Source organism: Sceloporus occidentalis, unplaced genomic scaffold, assembly GCF_023333645.1.
Source record: "Sceloporus occidentalis isolate IW3139 unplaced genomic scaffold, rSceOcc1.0.p SCAF_9, whole genome shotgun sequence".
NCBI lineage: Eukaryota > Metazoa > Chordata > Lepidosauria > Squamata > Phrynosomatidae > Sceloporus > Sceloporus occidentalis.
Genome location: NW_028316989.1, coordinates 40,014,452 through 40,037,414, shown reverse-complemented (window position 1 = coordinate 40,037,414; position 22,963 = coordinate 40,014,452). Strand labels below are relative to the sequence as shown.

General features: G+C 42.7%; 1 protein-coding gene across 1 annotated transcript; it reads right to left on the bottom strand.

Annotated features, from left to right (window-relative positions):
• Nucleotides 1-1,133: 1,133 nt before the first annotated feature.
• GATM (glycine amidinotransferase) lies at nt 1,134-21,671 on the bottom strand. The gene is made up of 9 exons (XM_089537859.1): nt 21,603-21,671; nt 14,975-15,202; nt 9,042-9,237; nt 6,125-6,315; nt 5,548-5,685; nt 3,405-3,569; nt 2,044-2,107; nt 1,812-1,928; nt 1,134-1,246 (listed from the first exon to the last, which is right to left on the bottom strand). The coding sequence occupies exons 1-9, from the start codon at nt 21,669-21,671 to the stop codon at nt 1,134-1,136; spliced, it is 1,281 nt and encodes a 426-aa protein (XP_089393985.1).
• Nucleotides 21,672-22,963: the final 1,292 nt, after the last annotated feature.

The window sequence follows — 22,963 nt, the reverse complement described above, 5'->3', positions numbered from 1 at the left end:
AAATTATCAACTGGAAAGAAAATATCAATGTTAAACTCAGGTCTAACATTTCTAGCTGCCTTTTTGATAGAATTTTAAACAGAGGTAGATGTGTAGTATCACCTGTTGAATTCTAGAGACCAGAAGTATTGCCAAGTTTTGTATATCCTGAAACTTGAAAGGAAAAAAGGGATGTCCAGATGGAGAGGAAGTCTTTCAAAAAGCCAGCCAGAAGACCTGTGCTTACTGCTGATAACAAGTTACAAATTAGACCTAATTGATCCAAGGGTCCTTTCACACATTATGCTGGTTGGGAGAATGACTAAAATGTTTTAAGAGTGCAGCAACTCATAGAGAAAGGGGCCTGAATCCAGACCAGATTAGTCAAGTCACATTGATTTCCTCTGGACCTTAGAGCAACTACATTACTCTGAGTCTATTCAGCGGTATACAGAATACCAATATAGATTTTGGAAGTTATTTTCTTGGATTATAACTCCCAGAATCCCAGCAGCACAGCCATGCTGGCTGGGGATTATGAGAGTTGTAGTCTGAAAATAACTTTTCCAAGCTCAGGTCCCAATATAGAGGTTCTTTAGAAATGCTGGCAACTGATAGAACATCATTTAAAAAACAAGTAAATTTTCTGAATAATGCTGCAACCCTTTTATGCATTTCCCTGACAGGAAGCCACATTGAACTCAGTGGGCTTACTTCTGAAAAATGATGCATAGGAGCCAAATGTATGTATATACACCAGGGGTGGTCAAAGTGTAGCTGCAGTCCACATGCAGACCCAGGAACATTTTTTGTAGTGCTTGGGGTAAGCCACCCTTGGTATACATACACCCATGGACATTTTTAAAAGTATGATTGCAGCATCAGAAACTCATCTGCATCATACAAATCTGCTCACTAGGGGCCAGTGGTCTCTTGCTGATTCTGTGGCTCATCTGTGTGCAATGTGTGAAAAGGCTCTTGGAAGAAATTGTGGTACTTTCACTGGAGGATGTGGAGAGGGGCACAATTCCAAGTGCTACAGCTCATGCAATCACATTCTGTTTTTAAGCAGAAAGATGAAATCAATCTCTTCTTCTTCATCATCATCATCCTATACCTACATCATGCAAACTGAAACGCACACAGGCCCCTGCCTAATCGAAGTAAGATTTCAGGGTGCCACGACGGCGGATGTCACAGGTCCAGCAGTGGAAGCCACCTCCTAAGGAATTGGCATGGCGGATGTTGACTTTGATTGTTGAAATGCCTGCCAAGTAAAAATGGAACAAGACACCTTTAAAATAACCGTGGTTACCATAGCTTGTGCCATAGCTTTGCTCATGTCTGGGTATATAACATGGCTGTGTGTCACAGTGATGGTGTTGGTCTAGATTGGAGTGAGCATAATGCATTGTGTAGGATGCATGTGGCTCCAGAAGCCCACACCAGGTCTCCAAAGCCCCCTTCCTCCTTTTTTTAAAAAAGTATTATTTCCAGGCAATTTTTGTCATTGGATCATGCAGGAAGCCAATGTGTGAAAATACATGCAAACAATCCCATCCCACCCACCCCACAAAGCCCCCAAACCATGTATTAACCCCAAATAGCTGTTAAGTTTGCATATGCTACCAACAGGATGCCAGCCTTTGGGTGTTAAAGGACCCTTCATTCATTTTAATTAGACTCTAAGGTTTAACATGTTTGTGGTGAAATTTAGTTTTACGTGTCATTTTTTTAAAGAGGAATCATGAGATAAAATTTATTATCATGTGACTACAGGCCTGACAATAACTACTCCATTAATGTTTTCTGTTTTGCAACATTGGTCCTACCTAGATTTTCAAAGAGCTTCTGGATCGAAGTTTCATTGGCATCCACCATCACACGTTTCTCATCCAGCATGAGGACATTCATGGACAACCATTTAGAGGACATCCACAATGGGTGGTCTAGATGCAACAAGACAGAACAATTAGTGCTCACAGCTGCCTGCTGAAACATTTAAAATGTGGATTTCAACTTCACAACACTGGTCTTCAAAGGGAAAATTAAATTATAACATACTGTCAGGGATGAGTGGCAATGGAGGGTGAACCACTGTCCAGCCTGCCTTCTTGAATAGATCAATCTGAGAGAGAGAGAGATATTTTTAAATTTTATTTTCCAATTGTAAAATAGGAAATTTTAAATTTTTAGCACTGGAAAATTGGATATTATCAGCTCCCTGCCTGTTTTTGATGAATCTCGCCTGGTCAGAACTTACCAAAGTTGAAATGACTATTAGCAAAAATAGCTGACAATATTTTGATATCCACATTAAGTTAGGATATAGGGTGGTAATTAGTGCAGCAAATATGGTCTAGGTATCAGGGTAATAGGCATCATTTAATGATGAAGGGAGGTAGCCAGATTCTAAGGGGCTGTGTAGACTGGTCGTTAAGGCCGGCCTGGGGGCAGAGTCGGGGCATGGCAGCTACATGACGCATGCCCAGATTCCATCCCCATGGTGACATGACACCGCGTGATGCACCACACAGCGTGCGGCATCACAGGGCTCCTCTGGCACTGTGTCCACATGATGTAGTGCCAAAGGAGCGCTGTAAATCTGTGGTGCCATTTCCAGGCCACCAAGGGAGCCACTTTTTGCAGCTCCTTTTTGTGCCCTGCAAAGGCCTACAATTTTCACAAGTCCCAAGCAGTGTGGCCAAAAGTCATGGAGCATGGTAGTTGTAGCCAAAAAATGTATTGCATCTAAGGGCAGGAATATAGCCAAAGCCTTTTGCAATACTCCCTCACTCTTGTATAAGCATGAATGACTGAAGAGGGTGGTAAGTCTGGGGAGGGTTTTGTTGTGGTGGGAGCAAAGAAATAAAAATCTCCACAGTGACTTAAAATAGACATAGGCAGGTGTAGGATTGCACATGCTGTTGGTGGCATACCCACATGTAAATTAATCATACACCTGCCTATGTCTATTTTAAGTCACTGTGGAGATTTTTATTTCTTTGCCCCCACCACAACAAAACCCTCCCCAGACTTACCACCCTCTTCAGTCATTCATGCCTATAGAAGAGCGAGAGGGTACTGCAAAAGGGTCTGGCTATATTCCTGCCACTAGATGCAAAATTATTATCTCAGTTGATGAAACTCCCATAGGATCCTGATATCACTTCACATCTGACCATGGAGACATAGCCAAATGCTTCTACAACCCTCTCCCTCTCTCCACCAGACATGAAATGACTGTAGGAGGACCTTCAGTGGCAATACGGTAGGTCCAGGGGCTGGTGCATGGAAGAGTTGCGTAGAGTCTGCACATGGAATTACTGCACTATGCTAAGCCTTGCAGGATTGTAGCCTCTGAATGAGTGCATTTTATCATATAATTCCCCTTTCTTTCCCTTGTGTATCTGGAGACTAGTTACCTCATTACATGGACGATCTGGATTGGAAAGCACGAGGCCTGGTCCAATGATGTTAAACGTGGCATCAATGTGCATTGGATTGGGGTCTTTGAAAGAGATGGTGTGCACCCTGTATTCTGGTGCAAGATGCCTTCGCATCCACTCGATACCCAAGTAATTAGTAACCTGGGGCAGGAGAGAGAAGGGAGAGTGAGCAAAAGCTTTAATGGCCAGCTTTTTTTACAACAAACCTGTATTTGCATGCTGTGCCTAAGAATATATTTGGAAGAGTACAACACAGGGAAGAGGGAACCTACTAGACCTCAACAGTTGACCAACTAAGACCGATGCTAGATGGACATGGTCACAGTGCAGTTAGCTCTGTTAGCAGAGACAGGAAGGCAGAGCTTACTTACTTAGCCTTTGCTCTTTAGCAGTCATGCAGATTAAACAGACCTTGGGGAAAATTTGTATTACAACTCTCAGAAACTTCCAGCCAGCATAGCAACTGGCTCCCATCATGACAAACTGGGTAAAAAAAGTCAAAGGCCTAGATCCTACATCGCCTTAGTTACAAATGCAAAGAAACACACCCTGGCCTGATCCTCCAGACCTACCTTGACAGCCAGCAGCCATACCAAGCAATGGAGACCTTTTCTGTTGGCAATCAGGGTGCAGCAACATGATGTTTCCAAACCATAAGCAAACTGTCAGTGCGACCATGAGAAACAGGACCTCTGACACAACTTCTTGTCACACTGCAGCTTTCTGGTGGGAGGAGGCTGGAAACAATCCTCCTATATCGTGATTGATAAAAGACCAGAACTCCACCATACGGTGAAGCTGCTAGCTGTTAAGCAAGGTTTGGGGAGGCATTAACAATCATGGCAATAGTATCACTATCATGAATATGTAGTTATTAACACAACTACCTGTGTTTCATCATTTAAAAATTGGAATGGCAAAACCATATTGAGCCTATAAGCCCATCTTGACAGTTTCAGTAACCTTCCATTCTTCACTCTGCTTCCTTGGGATACTGCTACACGAGCCCATTCTCACAGTAACTGCATCAGTTAATAAAAATGGGAACATTTTGGTTTTAGAGCAGCCGCTATCACACCTCTCTGCAGTAGCACAACTGAGGCTATTTCTGCCATTGCACTCCCCCTTAACCCTTCCTCTTTACCCTATGCCCAAGCCTTTTGGCTTTTTTAAATTTAAATTTTATTTTTACACACATTTACAGAGTTATGTTAATGTGGTTTAACTCAAAAGAAAAGAAAAGAAACAAGAAAAATAAAGAAAACCTGCCTGTTTTGAAATGAATGAGTGCATGGAGAGGAGGAGACACTGACACCACATGACTGTCAATATTGGAACTGGCATGGCAGCAATGCTTCACACTTTGGGATAATGGAAAAGAAATGTGTTTGGAAGCTTAGTGACAGGTTTCCCTTGTCAATGGAACGGTGATGCCCTAACCACGCTTTGGAAACACAACAGCTAAGGGTTGGAGGGGACACTGTGCGATAGGTATTGCCAAAGGTGCTATTTTCTGTCTGTAATTGCTGTTTAAAAGCCATGTGTACTAATCTACTTAGTCTCAGAACTTGAAAATGTTACTTTTTCAGGATACAGCTCTCACAATCTCCCAGCCAGTATGGCTAGTAATTTTTCTAAACTCTGATTCAGAGCTTGGTTAATATCAGTTTAGTCACACCTTGGATTCTATTTATTGGCCACTCTAGAGGGAACTTTGAAGAGTAATGTAGTGACCAGAGCAGGGATGGCAAGCCTGTGACCCTATAGGTATACATGGGACAGCAACTTTCATCACTGACTAGAATGGGTGATGAGAGCTGCAACCCAACAATATCATCCCAACCTTGGGTTAGAGTGTCCAGACAAAAGACCCTGCTTGAAATCTTTACTTGGCCATTAAAGGTCACTGGATGACATTGAGGTAGACCTTATCTTTCAGCCTACTCTACCTTACAGGATTGTTATGAGTATAAAATGGAAACAGAAATTTGCCACCCTGGTCTTTTTGGAAGAAGTTCAAGGTAAGAATGTAACCGTAAAATCAAAACCAAATAACTGACTTGCTTAAACTTAGGGAATTTAAAATTCAAAGCTCAAAGAGATAGAAAAATATCTTTACCTGACTCCTTTGCACAAAGATATCCCTTCCAGCTCTTATGAAGTCAGCAGCATCAAAACATGGCTCAAATTCAGTTGTGACAAATTTGCCTTGAGCAGCCAACTTGTGCCTGTCTTCCACAGTGCGGATGGGATAATCCTGGTTTAAGGGAAATAGAAAGCACACACAGGTCACGTGAGCTACTAGACGATGACAAATATGGTCTCAGCTGTCAATGAAACAAGTCTGAAGTGTTGAGAAACAAGAGTAGAATATTTGAGAAGAGTGCTGGTCTTTTTCTTAATAGAGATCAAAACCCTGAATATCTGTACAGTTGCAAACTCAAAACTACAGGCCATAAGTAGGACAGGCTGCATATAGCAGGCTGTAACTCAATGGTCTGTAGGCTGCAGGTACCAAATGTCAGAGTATGGACCAATGGTTTGACATAAGAGCAGAATCACAACTATGCTCATATCTGTTTCCCAGAAATCAGACTATGTGATTGCTGCATCTCATATACACTTAAAGGTTCTCTAGGTCTGTTTGGACAAGATGGAGAAGTGCAGAAGTCATGTGGAAAGTTGATGCATAATACCTGGTCATAAAGTTCATCAGCCATTGTGGGCTTTGGAGCTGTGGTCCATTTAGCACCTTGGCGAAAGTAATCTTTAATGATTGGTCTGTATGCTCTGTACTCGAAGAAACGGGCACGCCAGGCCATTGGTGCTTCAATTATTTCATTTCCAATTACCAGCAAAATGTCTCTTGGCATGGCTGCATACATACCTGCCAAAGAGAACACACACACATACACATCACAATCCTATTATTCTATTCATAGCATTTTGGGCACCAATACTCATTATTAATATATTAGATAGTGATCATGTACACATGCCATGACAAGCTGTGATGCAGTTTGTTGGAATCCAACTTGCTATAATGTGTGAACCTGCCTCTGCTAACAAAGCTGCTAATCAGCCACAAAATATTATTAAGTTCCAAAAAACAAACCTTGATTTTGCCATTTTATATAAGGGACACTATTTTACTACACCATTTCATTTAATGGGACTTCACTAGCCATGGATTTTAGCATCTAAGGGGGAGTCCAGGAACCAAACTCCAGCAGATACCAAACAGAAATAAAACTCTTGAATCAAAGAGGTCCTACTGAGTCAGAGAGGTCCTACTGAAATCTCATGTGACTTGGTAACCAGCTTAAGTTCCACTGATTTCAGTAGTTATGAATGCATGACTACATTTAGTTCCAATTCATTATATCCACCTGACTGTTTCCTCTGTGACTTGGGGTCATGAAAAACTAGCTGCCCTATTGCCATTTGCAATCTCCAGTTCCCAGAGATTTCTGTCTGCAACCAGGTGGTAGACCTCTGTTGGCCCTCCATATCCATGCATTCTGTATCCACAGACTCAACTGCCCATGGCTTGAAAATATTTTTGAAATATACAAATTTCAAAAAGCAAACCATTTTATACAAGGGGCACCATTTTACTATGCCACTGTATTAATGGGACTTGAGCATTCGTAGATTTTGGTATCCATGGGGGCAGATTAACCCCAATGAATACCAAGACCAAAGCTCATGTAACACTCATGCAAACACTATTTCACTAAGCACAGTACCAGGTAACAGTAGGGAGAAGATGAGTGCCTACGCTTTAAACATCAGACACCAAAACACCCCACAAAGTTCTCCTTTTCAGCACACCACCCCAAGACCTGGGAAAACATATTAATTCCCTACAACTTCAGCTAGCCCCCAGAGATCTGGAAACTCTATATGTGAAGGCCAAGCCATATGTTACATCAGTGATTCCCAAACTTTGGTTGGCCAGATGTTTTGGACTTCAGCTCTCAGAATCCCTGACTTTTGGCTAAGTAGGCTGAGGCTTCTGGGAGTTCAAGTTCCGAACACCTGGAGGACTAAAGTTTGGGAATCACTGTGTTACATTAATGCCATATCAAGGGACATCCTTTACCCAGTCCTAGGTATAGAGGAGGTAGGATGTTCACTAGGACCACTGCATGCAGGGAAGGTTCGTCTCTTCCCCCCTTGGCAGTAACTCTGCTAGAAAATCCCTCTTCCTCTCTATGAGTAGGACTAAATAAAGAAAACCCACTGATGCAGTTGCTTGGCATGCAATAATCTAGTGTGTGGTAACTCTCACAGAACCAGGCAAGGAAGGAGGCAGATGAAGATAAAACCATAAAATGGCTCTTGGTTCAGCTCCCTTCAACTGCTCCTTTAACCACATGACACTACATATATGTAAATGCATTTAGGCTGTGTGTATGATATTGTAAAAGTATAACTTTAATTTGCAAGTTGTTTATATGACAAGCATTGGCATTATGTCCATTGATATATGGGAATAATGACTTATGAGTAACGTAAATGGTTGGCTTGGTATGGGAGGAGACAGTGGCGTCCCTAAAATTGGTGTCACCTGGTGCAATCACTTATGGTGTCATTCCCCCATTGACCTTCTCCCATACCACATGCTACGGGATTCTTAGTAATGTTTTCTGCACTAATGTTACTAGTAAATGGTAATTCCCCTATACCACTGAACATAATGCTAATAGTTGTGACATAAGCAACTAGCAAATTTAAAATTATACCTTCAAATTACAGTACTATGTGCACAACATGTTTCAGATGTGCACATAGTGCTGTAATTTGCATATGCATAGTGAAGAGTTGGCAAAGTGCAATGTTTTAAAGAATATTTTTTTAAAAAAATAAAAAGGTAAAAAACTGTAAAAAAAATTTTAAAAATTTTAAATTTTGAAATTTTTATTTTTAAAAAAATCCTGGGAGCTCACATTACTGAGATTAGCCCCACTCCCACCATCTCTTACAGCATTTTAAAGGGAAGCAAGTGAATGCTGCAGTCCATTTCTGCCAAAAGACAGATATCTGAGGAACAGTGATGTCACCACCCTTAGAGTGTCACCCGGTGCGGTTCGCACCCCCTGCACTGCCCTAGTGACACCAATTGTGTGTGTGTGTGTGTGTGTGTGTGTGTGTGTGTGTGTGTGAGACACAGTGACTTACCGCACCATGTTAGTGGAGAGCTCCTCATGCCCTCTAGCCACAATGGCTACTCTCTCACCTACTTGTAGGACCAGCTGTGAAATACTCTTCACATATTAATGCTTTTGCTTTCAGGTTAAGTATTCCCAAATTCTTTGGTTCCCCGCATGGTTTTTACCCCTTGCCTGTACTCTTCCCTCCAATCCTTACCCCCTCTTTCAAATATTCACTACCTTTCTCAATTTCATTTTTAAAATGTAAGATTTATAATTAAATGGCTTTACTTTATGAATCCTGTGAGTCACTTCGAGTGCCCAAAAGTAAAAGGAAAGGAGAACCAGCAGAAATCTAATTGTGTAGGAAGGAAATTCGTGACAATAACAAGGACATAAAATCAAACACTACAACAAGTTCTCAAGTTACAATCCATTCAGTATCAACAGCTACTACCAGTGGATTCAAAGTCAGGTGTTTTGTACACGGACGACCAGTCAAGGGGCTCAGGCCTCTTCACAACCACTCCTTCCATTTTTAAAATATTGCACATCTCTTCGATTTCCTCAATTGCTTTTTTTAAGTGATCCTCAGGGAAGCTCTGGCCTCCAAACTTCTGGTAAAAACTCCAGTACTTTTCATAGGTGTTGGCCTGGTGAGCAACAATAAAAAGCAAAACAAAGCAAGTGTGAAGAATGTTGCTGCTTGAAGCTGCAGAGAATTTACTTCCTATTCCTTTACCAACACCTGAATAATAACAGATAGGGAAGGAAACTTCATTCAGTCCTGATGTTCAGACGGCAATCACATAGCATACAGGATAAATTTGCCTAGGAGAAGGAAAATGGACTGCTAATTGGCTGGGGAAATCTAGGCATTGCAATCCCTAAAATTAACTTTTCCAAACTCTGCATAAGATCCAGTGCAACACAGTGCATAGAGTGCTATGTATGAACTGGGGAGACTTGCTTCAAATCCTTATTGAATCTCTAAATATACTGAATAGCCACTGTGGTGTAGTGGTTTGAGCATTTGACACTGGGAGGCTAGGGTTTGAATTCCAGCTCAGCCATGGAAACCCACTGAGTGACCTTAAGCAAATCACACTCTCTCAGCCTCAGAGGATGGCAATGGTAACCCCCTTCTGATGAAACTTGGCAAGAAAACCCTATGACAGGTTTTCCTTAGGGTCGTCATAAGTCGGAAATGACTTGAAGGCACACAAAAACAACAATGCCTTGGTCCAGACCATTTTTGTCTTACCTATCTTGTAGGGTTGTTGCAAAGATTAAAAAAAAAAGAGAGGTACATTTGTTCTCCAATCTTTGGAAGAACTGAAGGAAACAAATAATTTGGTGAGGCATCAGGCAGGCTGTCTCCAGGTAGGGTTCTCAGATGGTACCTCATTTCCAGTCCTCACAACAAGAGAAGGAATCTCAGGGTGAAACCTCTACCTTGAAAATTGTTTAAGAGACTGTTCCACATTTGCTAGACCTGTTTTTTTTAAAATTTGAATAGCATACTCTGGCAAACAGTATTTGATGTTTACTGTATCCTGCTTAATGACATCACCATGGTCCATCCCCTATAACATCACCCTTGTCACATAAAAAGGATCCACTTTCCATGACATCACAAGGACCTGGGATAATCCTGACTTAAACCCTTCTCTCCAGGTCTGATGAGCCTCCAGCAAAATATTTTCAAATGCTACCCACCAAAACCAGATATTAGTGTTCTGATCAGTACCAGACAGTAAAGCCCTATACAGAATGGCAGAAAGTGCTGGCTTAGGGGCAGAGTCAGGACGCAGTGTCCTGATGACACTTGTCCTAACTTCACCCCCATAGTGCCATTTTTGGTGCATGCTGGTCCAGACGACACGTGCCATCATGACACACCTCCGGCACTACATCCAAATGACACAGCGCTGAAAGGGTGCCATAGAGCTGCACCGCCGTGGCTCTATGGCGCCCTTTGGAAGGCGCAAAGAAGAGCCGCTTTTTGCAGCTCCTTTTTGTGTTCTCCAGAGGCCAGATCGGGGCCACACCATGAAGTTGCCGCAGCCCCGATCCGGCCTGGAAAGGGGAATCTGCATGCCTCCCCTTAGAGGCAATCTGTACAGCCCCCAAGTTACCATTTTAATTTCCCACAGTACTATAGAGCAGGGATGAAGAGCCTCTTTCTTCTTAATGTGCAAACAAACGTGCTTGACTTTGAGCACTATATAGCTTGGATTGACTTGGATGGGTGGGGATGCTGTTTGCTCTTCTGCCTCAGCCAGCAAACTTTCTTCAGCCAGCCCATGTGTGGACTGCATGCAAAGACCCAGCTCACGCTTTGTGCACATGCACTATCCAATATGTGCTCGAAAGACATTAAGGATTTAAATTACTCAAGGTGTAAATTAATACAGCTTAAAAACCCTGAACAACCACCCAAGCTGTTAAAAAAAGATCATTGAGGCAGTTTGCCCAACCAGGACTGAACATCTGCAACTGTATTCAGGTTTCATCAGAGAGATGGTAAGAAGGACATAGACAACTGGAAGATGAATGGCTTCAGTAGTAGATGCAGCCAAATATACAGTATGAGGCCCAAGGTAAGAGAATTCTGCCAACAAGACAGAATTTTGTAGCCCTAGAAAGAGCCGGGTGAAACTCTGTAACATGACCCACACAGGCTGCCTGCTCAGCAATTCCCAGATTATATTTGGAAGCATTTGTTCTAGGCTATCACATATGTACACATAAAAAACTACCATTCATTTGTTTCTCTCTCAGCTGCACGTCAGTATTTGAGTACACACTTCTGTATGGTTAGCAGAGTGAAAGGTAGAAACAGCTTCTGTCCCTTTAATGATAGTGTGGAAGTGGAAATTTCAGCAACTGTTACTTGTCACACAACCAGGTAACAAACGATACTTGCTGAAATTCCCCCTTCTACACAACCATTACAGGGACAGGCGCTGTCTCCATTTTTCACTTTGGTAACCCTGTGCGAATGGGAAGTCCAAAAGCTGGACATTAGTGAAATAGGTTCTATTCATAAGTACTCTAGAAGCTGGGACAAGGAATTCATGGCTATAATATGGAAGGTGCTTTATAGCCAGTCTTGACGAGGAGACGTTGATCTGATCATTTTCAAGTGTCAATTCACTGTTATCAGTTTGCTAAAGAGAATATTTCTTTCCACATAAAAACACACACTCCTGCAAAATCAACAAGGATTTTCCTTCTACTTGCTCTCCTAGGAGAGATGCATGCTAATATATGAATAAACCACCTGCTTCAACTAAACCTGCATCCTGAACTGTAAATGCAGTTGTACATTTCAAATCCTGCAAACAAATTTCAACCTGGCATCTGCTTCCATTTTAAACTATGTGTTGAAATGTGCAGCAATTTCACTGATGAAAGAAACTGTGTCATGACTGTTCCTCTCTTTATTGCTTCTCTTTCTAATACCATAGCAATTGGGGGGGAGGGGGGGGCTCTCGATACATATGCTGATGGAACAAAAAGGCCACTCAATGAGTAAAACTTTCCCCCAAATCTCTCTATAAGTAAGATATGGAAAACTAATGCTGTGCTCCAAACAGTGGTTTTCCAAGATATGTAATACATGTCTCCTCAAAAGTAATTCCTACTTTGTTCAGTCAGGTTGAGAGCCAGGATGGTATTGTAGTGAGAATGCTGGGCTAAGACTCTGGGAGACTAGGATCTGAATTAGTAATGCTCAGCCATGAAAACACATTGGGTGGCCTTGGGCAAGTCACTCTCTCTCAGCCTCAGAGGAAGACCATGGCAAATCCCATTTGAAGAAATCTGCCCCCCCCCCCCACACACACACCACAATAGGGTCGCCTTAGGGTTGCCATAAATTGGCAATGATTTCAAGGCACCCAACAAGTAGAAATCATTAGGGTTATTCCAAGGGTGAGAATAATGTGGACCTGTAGATCCTATTGGATTGCAGCTTCTAGCAGTCCAACCTAGCATAACCACTGGTAACAAATGCAGGGAATTACAGTCTAAATCTTCCATGTTGGATGATGTTTCCTCTCTTTGAGAACTGGAATGCAACATAATGTAATGAGCACACATATGCTACTACATATAGTGTTATGATTGTTCTACACTTCAAGGCTTAATGTTATAAGTCACTGACCTTTACAGAGTTTGACCATCCATGAGGTGGAGGTGGGGGTTTTCAGTTTGTGTGGCAAAGTAAGAGAATATAGAGCATCTGACAGATTGATACAGAATACAGAAGCTGGCTAGAACCTGCAATTCTATCCATGTAAGAGACAGGTGAGACCTAAATATCCTAAAGACATCAGATCCCATCTGATCTTGGAAGCTAAACAGTGTTGACCTTAGTTAGTACTTGGACCATCAATGAACACCAGATACTGTAGACTATATTTCAGAGGAAAGAACTGGCAAAGCCACCTCTGAGTATTCCTTGCCTAAGAAAACGCTATGGAATTCATGGGGTCATCATAAATTGATGCATAATTTGAAGGCACATATGCACACAAGAGAGACAGAACAGGATTAAGTTCAGCTTTCTGGTCATAAAATTATTTCTCTTTATATAAGTGTATGCAAAATTTCAAGCAAACTCCTCAACACATTTCTTTATTTGCATAAGAAGAAAGCTATGAATGCAGATTAGTAGCTGCCTTAGCAACATGTATATCTTGCATAACTGAAAACTATAACTAAAAATGATAATCTCTGCCCTAACCTAAAGCATGATGATGAAGATGATGATGATGATGATTTTAACAGATTTTTAATTTGCAGCAATGTTTAGGTAATACATGATTTAATATACTTTTATATTTTTAAAATTATTCTTATTATTTATTTTCCTAAAATCATTTTATTGTAGCATTTAGCATGTACATTTCTATACTTATCAGTGAACTCAGCACTCTATAAGCAGTTTACAATCTGTAAGTCAATTGCCTTCAACAAGCTGGGTACTCATTTTACCGACCTACAAAATGATGGAAGGCTGAGTCAACCTTGGAGCCCTGGGATCAAACTCACAACATTGTGGCTGCAGTGCTGGCATTTAACAAGTGTGCCACCAGGGCTCCCATTGTACTGAGATCTTCAAATATAAGGTATGATATAAATCTTTTAATAACAGTGTGAACAATGGAAGGGGTTCTGCCAGAGTATCTCTGATGCTTCCGTGTACAAACATTTCTCAAAAGAAAGCTATAATAAATTAATAATAATAATAATTTGTTTTATTTATACAGTGGAACCTCGCCATACGCACGCTCGCCATACGCGGCCTTGAGCATACGCGCTCAAGCGGCGGCGCGCGCGCGGGGCGGAACGTCCCATTCAATTGAATGGGCGTGCGTGCCCGTTGCGCTCCGCGTGCGCCCGCACCACCGCGCTGCCGCGCACAAGCCCCATTGTTTACAATGGGGCTCGAGCATAAGCGGAAATCGCCATATGCGGCGGGATCCGGAACGGATCCCCCGCGTATGGCGAGGTTCCACTGTATACCGCTATTCCAAAGATCATAGCGGTGAACAGTAAGTAAGCTAATTAGCAAGTAAGCTATAATACTTAACCAGAAATTTAATCAGACTTAACCAGACTGCAAAGCATGCCACTGCTCCTGTCTCTAGTAAGCCTGCTGCGGAGAAGTTACTTTTGTCAGGGGCAGCATTTTTGGCAGATGGGCATCCCCTTGCCCCATCCAACTTCAGCTACCTCAATATATGCTCCTAGCAAGATGAGAACAAGAAAAATGTACACGGTGAACAAGTGGCCAAATATCATGCATCAGAAGGGATATTTGGGGCCCAGGGTTGTTTGGTGTTGGCCCCTAGAAAAAGAAAGAAAGGGACCATAACAGGAAATAAAGCTAACTATCTCTAGTCAAATGAAGCTAACTATCTCTAGTAACGTGCTTGTTTGTTTATGGTAGTTAGGAGCTAATGGCACTGATGGCTACAGCCACTTTCATCCATTAAAATCAATTATTTGGGGTGGCTGGTGGCTACTAGTTACAACACATGCAGCCCAGCCATGGTATGTTTTAATGCAAGAAGATTAATATTTTAAAGGTTTTATGTTTGAATCTAACCAGCAAAGGAGATAAACATCTGGATTTTGTCAGTCAGCTCCACAAATGTAATTTGTCTATTTTGAACAATATTCTCATAAAGAAACTGTTGGTTCTTCCTAAAACTTCCTCAGTATTTGGAAAAGTGGGTAACTGTAAAAATGCACACAAACCCTTTTGGCCCAGATAGAATCATGGAGTTGGAAGAGACCACAAGGGCCATCCAGTCCAACCCCCTGCCATGCAGGAAATCCAAATCAAAGCATCCCCGACAGATAGTAAATACTTACCTTGACCTCAACCGAAAAAGGAGGAACGCGGGCGTTTTCAGCTCTTCCCACAATGACCTCCTCAAGCGGGTCCCATTCATTGTATGAGCAGACAGGGCAACCTTCGGGAACAGGATCGGGGGCCTTATCATCAGCAATAGCACAGGTAGTCTGGGAGGCTGCAGGAGCAGCAGCAGCTTGGGTGCTCTGGTAAGTTCGCTGCACCCATCCTGTGAAGGCCTGGCGAAGCTTCAGTTGAAAAACAAAGAACAGGTTAGCCAGTTCAGAAGAGTTGATACAGACTTGAAACTTTGATGGAGTTATCATTCCACTAAGTGAAGAACCATTGTAGACACATATGCATATACCCATAGAACAACACCCCAGAAGAGCAAGCCATCCTTGTAGTTTGCCTAGAATATTTGAAAGGCACAATACCTTCTTTTAAAGTGAAAAGTAAATTGTAGGACTTATTTTTATTTCACTATATATGTGTGTGTGTGTTTTAATTTGTTGTAAGCCACTTTGAATCCCAAACTGGGAAAAGGAAGGGATAGAAGTAATAACACTAACAATCACCACCACTACTATTATTAATGAAAATATCCTTATAATCTGCTTGTACTAGCAAGCCCATACATGGGTGGGCAACTTGTGGTCCTCCAGCGATCGGTGGGCTACAACTTCCATAAATGCTAGCAAATCCTGCTGGTGAAGTGGTCATGAGAACCACAGTGGTCCCTCCACATTCACTAGGGTTAGAGGTGAAGGTCCCCCGTGAATGTGGATAAATTGCAAATTTAAAAAAAACAAACACTATTCTTTTTACCTAAGAGTAAACATCTGCTGATCATAGAATCATGCTGGAGGACCTACAAAGTGTTTTCTCTAGGAACTTCTAGGTTCTCCAGCACAACTCCATGGTCAACTTCTGGCAGAGTTGTACTGGAGGCCCTAGAGATGCCTAAGGAGAACATATTAATCAAAACTGTGAATAATCAAATCTGCAAAGGTCAAAGCCACAAATGTGGAGGGCCAATTGTGCAGTCTCATACAGCCAATGGTGGTGGTCAGGAGAGCTGCAATCCAACAAAATCAGGAGGGTCGTAAGTTGTCCATCTCTGTCATCAACCCTTCAACAGAAGGGGCTTTTCTAAGTGTCAAATCCTGATCTCTCAGAAGCAGATGGAACAGATGTCTCCCTGAAACTAAGCAAGAAAGGCTATTTGCAGATGGAAGAAGGAGAGAGCAGAGGTGTTTGGGGGAAGAGCAATGTCAACTGCCTTAGATCACTAGAAAGCATTCCATGGATCAAGTCCAGAAGAACTTGGAATGCTGCTGAACATGACAACACTATTCCAAGTCAGGGCCCCAAAGTAATCAGCGAGTACTGTAAACATATCTACTCCAAGATTTACACTTGACAACTGAAAGAGCTTTCCTAAAGTTGTCTCTTCACAACTCATTAAAGAAAAAGAAAAAACATGCTAAGTGGGGGGAAACTAGTCTGAGGAGCAGAAAGGAAGCAAGACAAATTGCTTTGTAAATACATACAGGCAAGTAGAAAAATGGATATTTATACCCATCACTAGCTCACACCTTTCTGTGCTCCCTGCCCCAATATCAAAAAGAGATGTAAAATCTAAAATGGCATTCCCCAACCTTGAAATCTCCACAAAATATAATCTAAGATCATATACCCCTGAACTATTTGAAAGCCATGGAGAAATATGTGCTTGTGCATCTCCATTCATGATAATGTAGCTCACACAGAAGAAACCCTAGTGGGCTGAGCCTCACAATGATTTGTGGATTCATGTATCCCATAGACAACATATATTTGCTATAGTGAATAGTAAATTCTAAAATGCAGGTGGGTATACACCCACAGAGAGGTGAAAGTAGGAAAACTGCATATAAAAAAACACTACGTTTTTACCGGAAAGAACACCTCTCTAGAAATCTCTAGGTCCTCTAGTGCGACTCTATGGTCAACATCTGCCAGAAGTTGATTACAGAATTATGCTGGAGGACCTACAAATGCCTAGAGATTTCTAAGTCCTCCAAAGCAATTCTATGGTCAATTTCCAGCCAAATGGCGTTGGTGTGAATTTTGTCTGCTGCTGCTCCTTAAAAAAAAAGAACTTTAGAATGATCCATCTTATTTGTAGCAAGGACAAGCTGCCAAATAGATGCATTTTTTGAAGGAGAACAGCAAGCATGGTGCTACTCAACATGCTCCTTAGGCATGGTCCAAATGGAGGACATTTTGGAGTGCTTCCTGGACAGAAGACTGAAATGTAGGATATGTCCTGGGTAGGAGCATTTTGTCTTCTGCCTCCTCTGGCATCCCACTTTCATCTGTTTTTAAAATAGCCTGATTTCTCTCTCATCCTCTCACTTTCCTCCCCTATCCTGACTTACTTCAGTTGCTGCAAACTGAGTTCAAAAGTAGTTGATGTTCAATTAACTCAGAAACAGAACTACTGTAGCCTCTCTTAACTTGTCTGTCCTTCCTCATGAAACCACATCCTGATGTTCCTTGGCCACACACGTCCCAGCTTTCATCAATTCAGCTTGGAAAAGTTCCTTTTGGTGAAGGATCCAAGAACTTCCTAACCAGGCAGACAGTAGAAACCAGAATGCTGAACACTACGAAAATAATCTGGGATGAATTCGGATTATTTCCTTGGTGTTCACACTCACCCCAAATGCACTTGGTGCACTTTTGGGGGTGAGGCGGGCTAACCAAAACCCTCACTTAACCTGGGATATTTGATACCAGTTTTTTGTTTTTCCTGAAATATCCGCATCGATCCACATCTCCAGTAGTGTGAATACGCTTCTGAATCAGTTTGGATTGAAAGCTCCATTTTAACCTGAAACGATGGCATGTGTGAATAGCACAAGGGTTGAAATGACTCAAAGAGATTTGCAAACCCAAAATGTAATGGGAACAACAAACCCGATGTGTATCAGTGCGGCGATCCACATGTCCTCTAGACAAAAAACTGAGTGTGAATGCCTCCCCACTGTGTTTCATGGACCATTTTCAGTCTAGCAAGCTTTTTGGTTTAACTGGAACTGTGGGCCAGGCTTTCAGTCCATTCCCCTCTTCTGCCAAGCTAAGCATTCGAATTCCAGCAACTGAGCAGAAGGTGCTGCAGTTGTTTCACAGCAGCTGTTGGGAAAGACTAGACAGCAAAGGTGCCTCCAGCCAAGCCAATACGCCCCTCTCGCCTTGCAGAGGGTTAATGATCAACATTCCCAACCCAATATGGGAGGGGTATGCAGGCCTGCTGCCTCAGCAAAACAGAGCTAGTTATGGAGCTGGCAGAGGAAGGGGAGAACCTTTCCCTACACAAGGCATTTGGGAGGATGGAAAGGGAATACGTGGCAGAAAGTTAGTCCAGTTAGTCGCAGAGTGGTGGGGTCTCCTTCTTTGGAAGTCTTTAAACAGAGGCTGAATGGCCATCTGTCAGGGATGCTTTGATTGTGAGTTGCTGCATGGCAGGAGGTTGGACAGGACAATCCTTGGGGTCTCTTCCAACTGTATGAGTCTATGATTCTAGTTCCTCTCAAGGCCATTAACCAAGTCAGATCAGTGTAGACTGGCTCTGAGGTTCAGAGACTGGAGTGTCTGTAGCAGGAGTGGTCTCTCAGGGCAAAAACAGAACCCATCCTAACAGGAAAACAGTTGCTACCTGGAGTAAAATGGCCAGGGCACCTTGGCAGCCTCTACCTGGACAGAAAGTATGGTAAGAAACAAACAGATGTAGTTGGCTCACCGCTGCTGCTGTTATTATTGTTTAGTTGCCAAGCAAAATGGATAAATCTCTCATGGCTGTTAACTCTGGCCTCAATCCCATTTTTGGTTTCAAATAGTCCCATTAAATCAAAGTGAATTAATAAGTCAGTACACTTGGCCCTCTGCATCCACGGGTTCTTTATACATGGATTCAAGCATCCACAGCCTGAAAATATTCAATATATATACTCTATCTGTCTATCTATCTATCTATCTATCTATCTATCTATCTATCTATCTATCATCTATTCCACAAACATGAAGAGCACTCCCCCGCCTAGGGCATACAACAATGTTTATACAGTAACTGCAAAATATAACAAAGTCTAACAAAGCAGAAAATATTCATAAACGCCTTCAAGTTTGAGTTTATATGTTATTTCTTGTACTTGTATTATTTGTTCACTAAAATGTATTGTAACGTGTGTGTGATTTCATAGATGCATCAAATGTTTCAGGATTCAATATGGGTTTTCTACAAGAAGCAAAAATGCACGGACTGATGACACTCTTCTGAAACGGCTGTAAACACTTCCAGAAATAGCCATCTCTTCAGTTCCTTCATGCCATAAATTTCAATTTTGTTTTTACATAATCGTCATCTTAAAGATTTTCCAGTCCTATCGTCTCCAAACTTTGAGTTCCTCACAAGCTGCAGGATGCTACACTTCATACCTTTTACCTTCCGGATTCAGGTTTTATACACCTTGAATTGACTTTTGTTTGGATTGCCCTTTCGGTGACTTGTTACACTTTGCAGTTACCGTATAATGCTTTTTGCATGCCCTAGTCATACCAGAGTAAACATGTGCTATTCCTGGCTCATAGGTGTACAGCAGTATTGTTCAGTACCTGACCTTCCTGGTTGCGCTGATGAAAGTATACTCTGCATCTATCATACCTTTTACCTGAAGACCTCCGCTTACCGTCCATTACTAAACCCAAGATATATTTTCCCCACTTTGTCTGTGGAAATAAAGATTCATCCTCCAGTTGCTACACTACTCCTGCATTTAAAGGTATCAGTCAGCCCTCTGCATCCATGGATTCGGATATTGATGGCTTGCAAATATTCCAAAAAGGAAACCTCGATCCTGCCATTGGATTTAAAGGACCCCATTCTACTGTGCTACTCCATATGATGGGACTTGAGCATCGATGTAGGATTTTGGTAGCCACAGTTTGGGTGTGCGCATATGTGCGTGTCCTGGAGCCAAACCCCAGCGGATACCAAGAGCCCACTTGTAATGTGACAGACCCACAAAATGACAGGTGAGCCATATGGGTCTTGCAACAAGGCAAAGAATATGGGGGTGACATGCATGGTTTTGGCGAATGCTATGCCTGGTGTTCATTTGCTGTGACTGCACTCGAAGTCCAAGGAGCAATCAACAGAAAGATCAGGCTTTATCTAGTCCAAAACACACTGCAGAAATAATCCAGTTTGAGACTGTTTTAACTGCCCTGGTTCAGGGAATCCTGGGAATTGTAGTTTATTGTGGCACCAGAGCTCTCTCTGACAGAGAAGGCTAAATGTCTCACAAAACGACAGTTCCCAGAATTCGCTAGCATTGAACCAGGGCAGATTATTTCTGCAGCCGATTATTATTATTATTAATTATTGTATTTATTTATATCCCATCCTTCTCCCAAAGCTGGGACTCAGGGTGGCTTCCAACATTAAAAAACACCATACAGTTAAAAACATACAACAATATTATATTAAAATAGAATTAAATCGCTGCAGCACAGATGCAGCCTTATATTCATCATGCACCTGTGGAAGTAAACCAAGCTCCAAAACACACTGCAGGAATAATCCAGTTTGACGCTGCTTGAACTGCCCTGGCTCAGTGCTAGGGAATCCTGGGAAATATAATTTGTTGTGACTCCAGACTTCTCTCACAAAGTCTCACATAACTTTGGTTCCTAGGATTTCCGCCAAAGCAGTGAAAGCGGTCCCAAACTGGATTATTTTGAACCTCCAGTTACTATGGTCATTTTCTTCACCTACTTCACCCATGCAAATGCTTGTTAGAGTTGTTTAAATTGTCAACTACTCCATGTAGCCAGATAGAGAAAACACCATCATACTTTTATTCCATGGAGCCATTCATTCATTCATTCCTTCATTCCTTCATTCATACACAGCCAGGAGGAGTCGCCTGCCCAGATTCAGCCAGAAAGAAGGCAACACAACTTTGAGAAAAATCATTCCACACCATTATAATAGGACCTTGGTATTATTCCCTGGGGTTTGGGTCCAACAAGACACACACAAACACACACATACACACACCCCATGGGCACCAAAATGGCTGGATCCTGAAGTTTTGTGAGTAGATAGATCTTGAAATAAAAAAAAAGTTGGCTTCTTTACTTCTCTCTTTCAGTTGGGTCCAAAATCCACTGCAGAAACCATCCACTTGGAGACGGCTTGGACTGCCCTGGCTCAGTGCTACGGAATCCTGGGAATTGTAGTTTCACCATTCCCTAGCACTGAGCCAGAGCAGTCAAACGGGTCCCAAACTGGATTATTTCTGCAGTGTGGCTTTTGGACCCGAGGAAGTTAAACCAACACAAGGCTGCATCCACACTGGACAGAGAACCCAGTTTGGCACCGCTTTAACTTGTTGTCTGGTCCACAACATACTCCATCTCCCCGAATTCCATAGCAAAGAGTCAGACAACAGAGTTAAAGCGGTGTCAAGCTGGGTTCTCTGTCCAGTGTGGATGGAAGCGCCCAAGTTGCAACCAAAGTCCTAGGCTTGCAGAGCCTGGATTCGAGGCAGTTAAAGCGGTATGGGAGCGGGTGATGTCCTGCAGTGTGGACCCACCTACCCTGGACCCGATATAATGGACGGCTTCTGCTCCCCGGCTCCCTCCGCGGAGGCACCGCACGCGCAGCATCCTCTCAGTGGCGCAGAGGAGGCAGAGGACACCTGGCTCAGTCCCTCTCGGGCTTTATAGGCAGCCTTGGCTGCGCAGGCAGCGCCCTCCCTTCGCCTTCTTTGGCCTTCTGCTCCCTTCTCCTCCTCCTCCTCTTCCTCCTCCTCCTTCTCCCAAAGCCAGGCAAAGCAGCAGCACTGATGATGAGCCTCCTGCAGCCCCACTCCCATCACTTGCAACACCTATGGAATTCATAGCATCCTAGATTTGGAAGAGACCCCAAGAATGGCCCTGATCCAGCCCAACCCCATTCTGCCATGCAGGAACTCTCAGTCAAAGCATCTCCATTGACAGATGGCCACCAGCCTCTGTTTAAAGACCTCCAAAGAAGGAGACTCCATCACCCTCCAAAGGAGTATGTTCCATTGTCAAACAGCTCTTACTGTTAGGAAGTTCCTCCTAACCTTGAGCTGGAATCTCTTTTCCTGGAGCTTGCATCCATTGCTCTGGGTCCTGTTCTCTGGAGCAGCAGAAAACAAGCTTGCTCCCTCCTCAATGTGACATCAAACAGGGCTATCATATCACCTCTTATCCTTCTCTTCTCCAGGCTAAACACCCCCAGCTCCCTAAGTCTTTCCTCATAAGGCATGGTTTCCAGACCCTTCACCATTTTAGTCGCTCTCCTTTGGACATGCTCCAGTTTCTCAATGTCCTTTTTTGAATTGTGGCGCCCAGAACTGGACACAGTATTCCAGGTGAGGCCTGGCCAAAGCAGAATAGAGTGGCACTATGACTTCCCTTGATCTAGGCACTATACTTCTATTGCTGCAGCCTAGAATCGCATTGGCCTTTTGAGCTGCCTCTGTTGACTCATGTTCAACAGTGTCCAACCACTGCTGAATGGAATGGATCAGCAGTTCTGATTTGGTTGCCTGCTATCTCCCATTGCTTCTTCCTTTCCCAAGAAGGTGAGCCACTACTAGCAAGGGCAGCATCTGAACCTGTAGACACAAATCATTCTAAAATGTCAGATCATTTCAAATGATTAAATATCTTTCTCCTCAAAAGCAAACGTCTCTTCCTTGACCACCTACCAAGCAGAATGTTCTGATGACAGTATTTGTAAAAACAAACTTGTGGAGGGACATTTTCAGCCCACACAAAGGAATTCTGTTGCTGATCTTGAGCACTCTGGCTCCATGCTATGGAATTTATAGAATCCTAGAGTTGGAAGAGACCATAAGGGCCATCGAACCCAACCCCTTGCCATGCGGGAACTCACAAAGCACCTCCAACAGATGGCCATCCAGCCT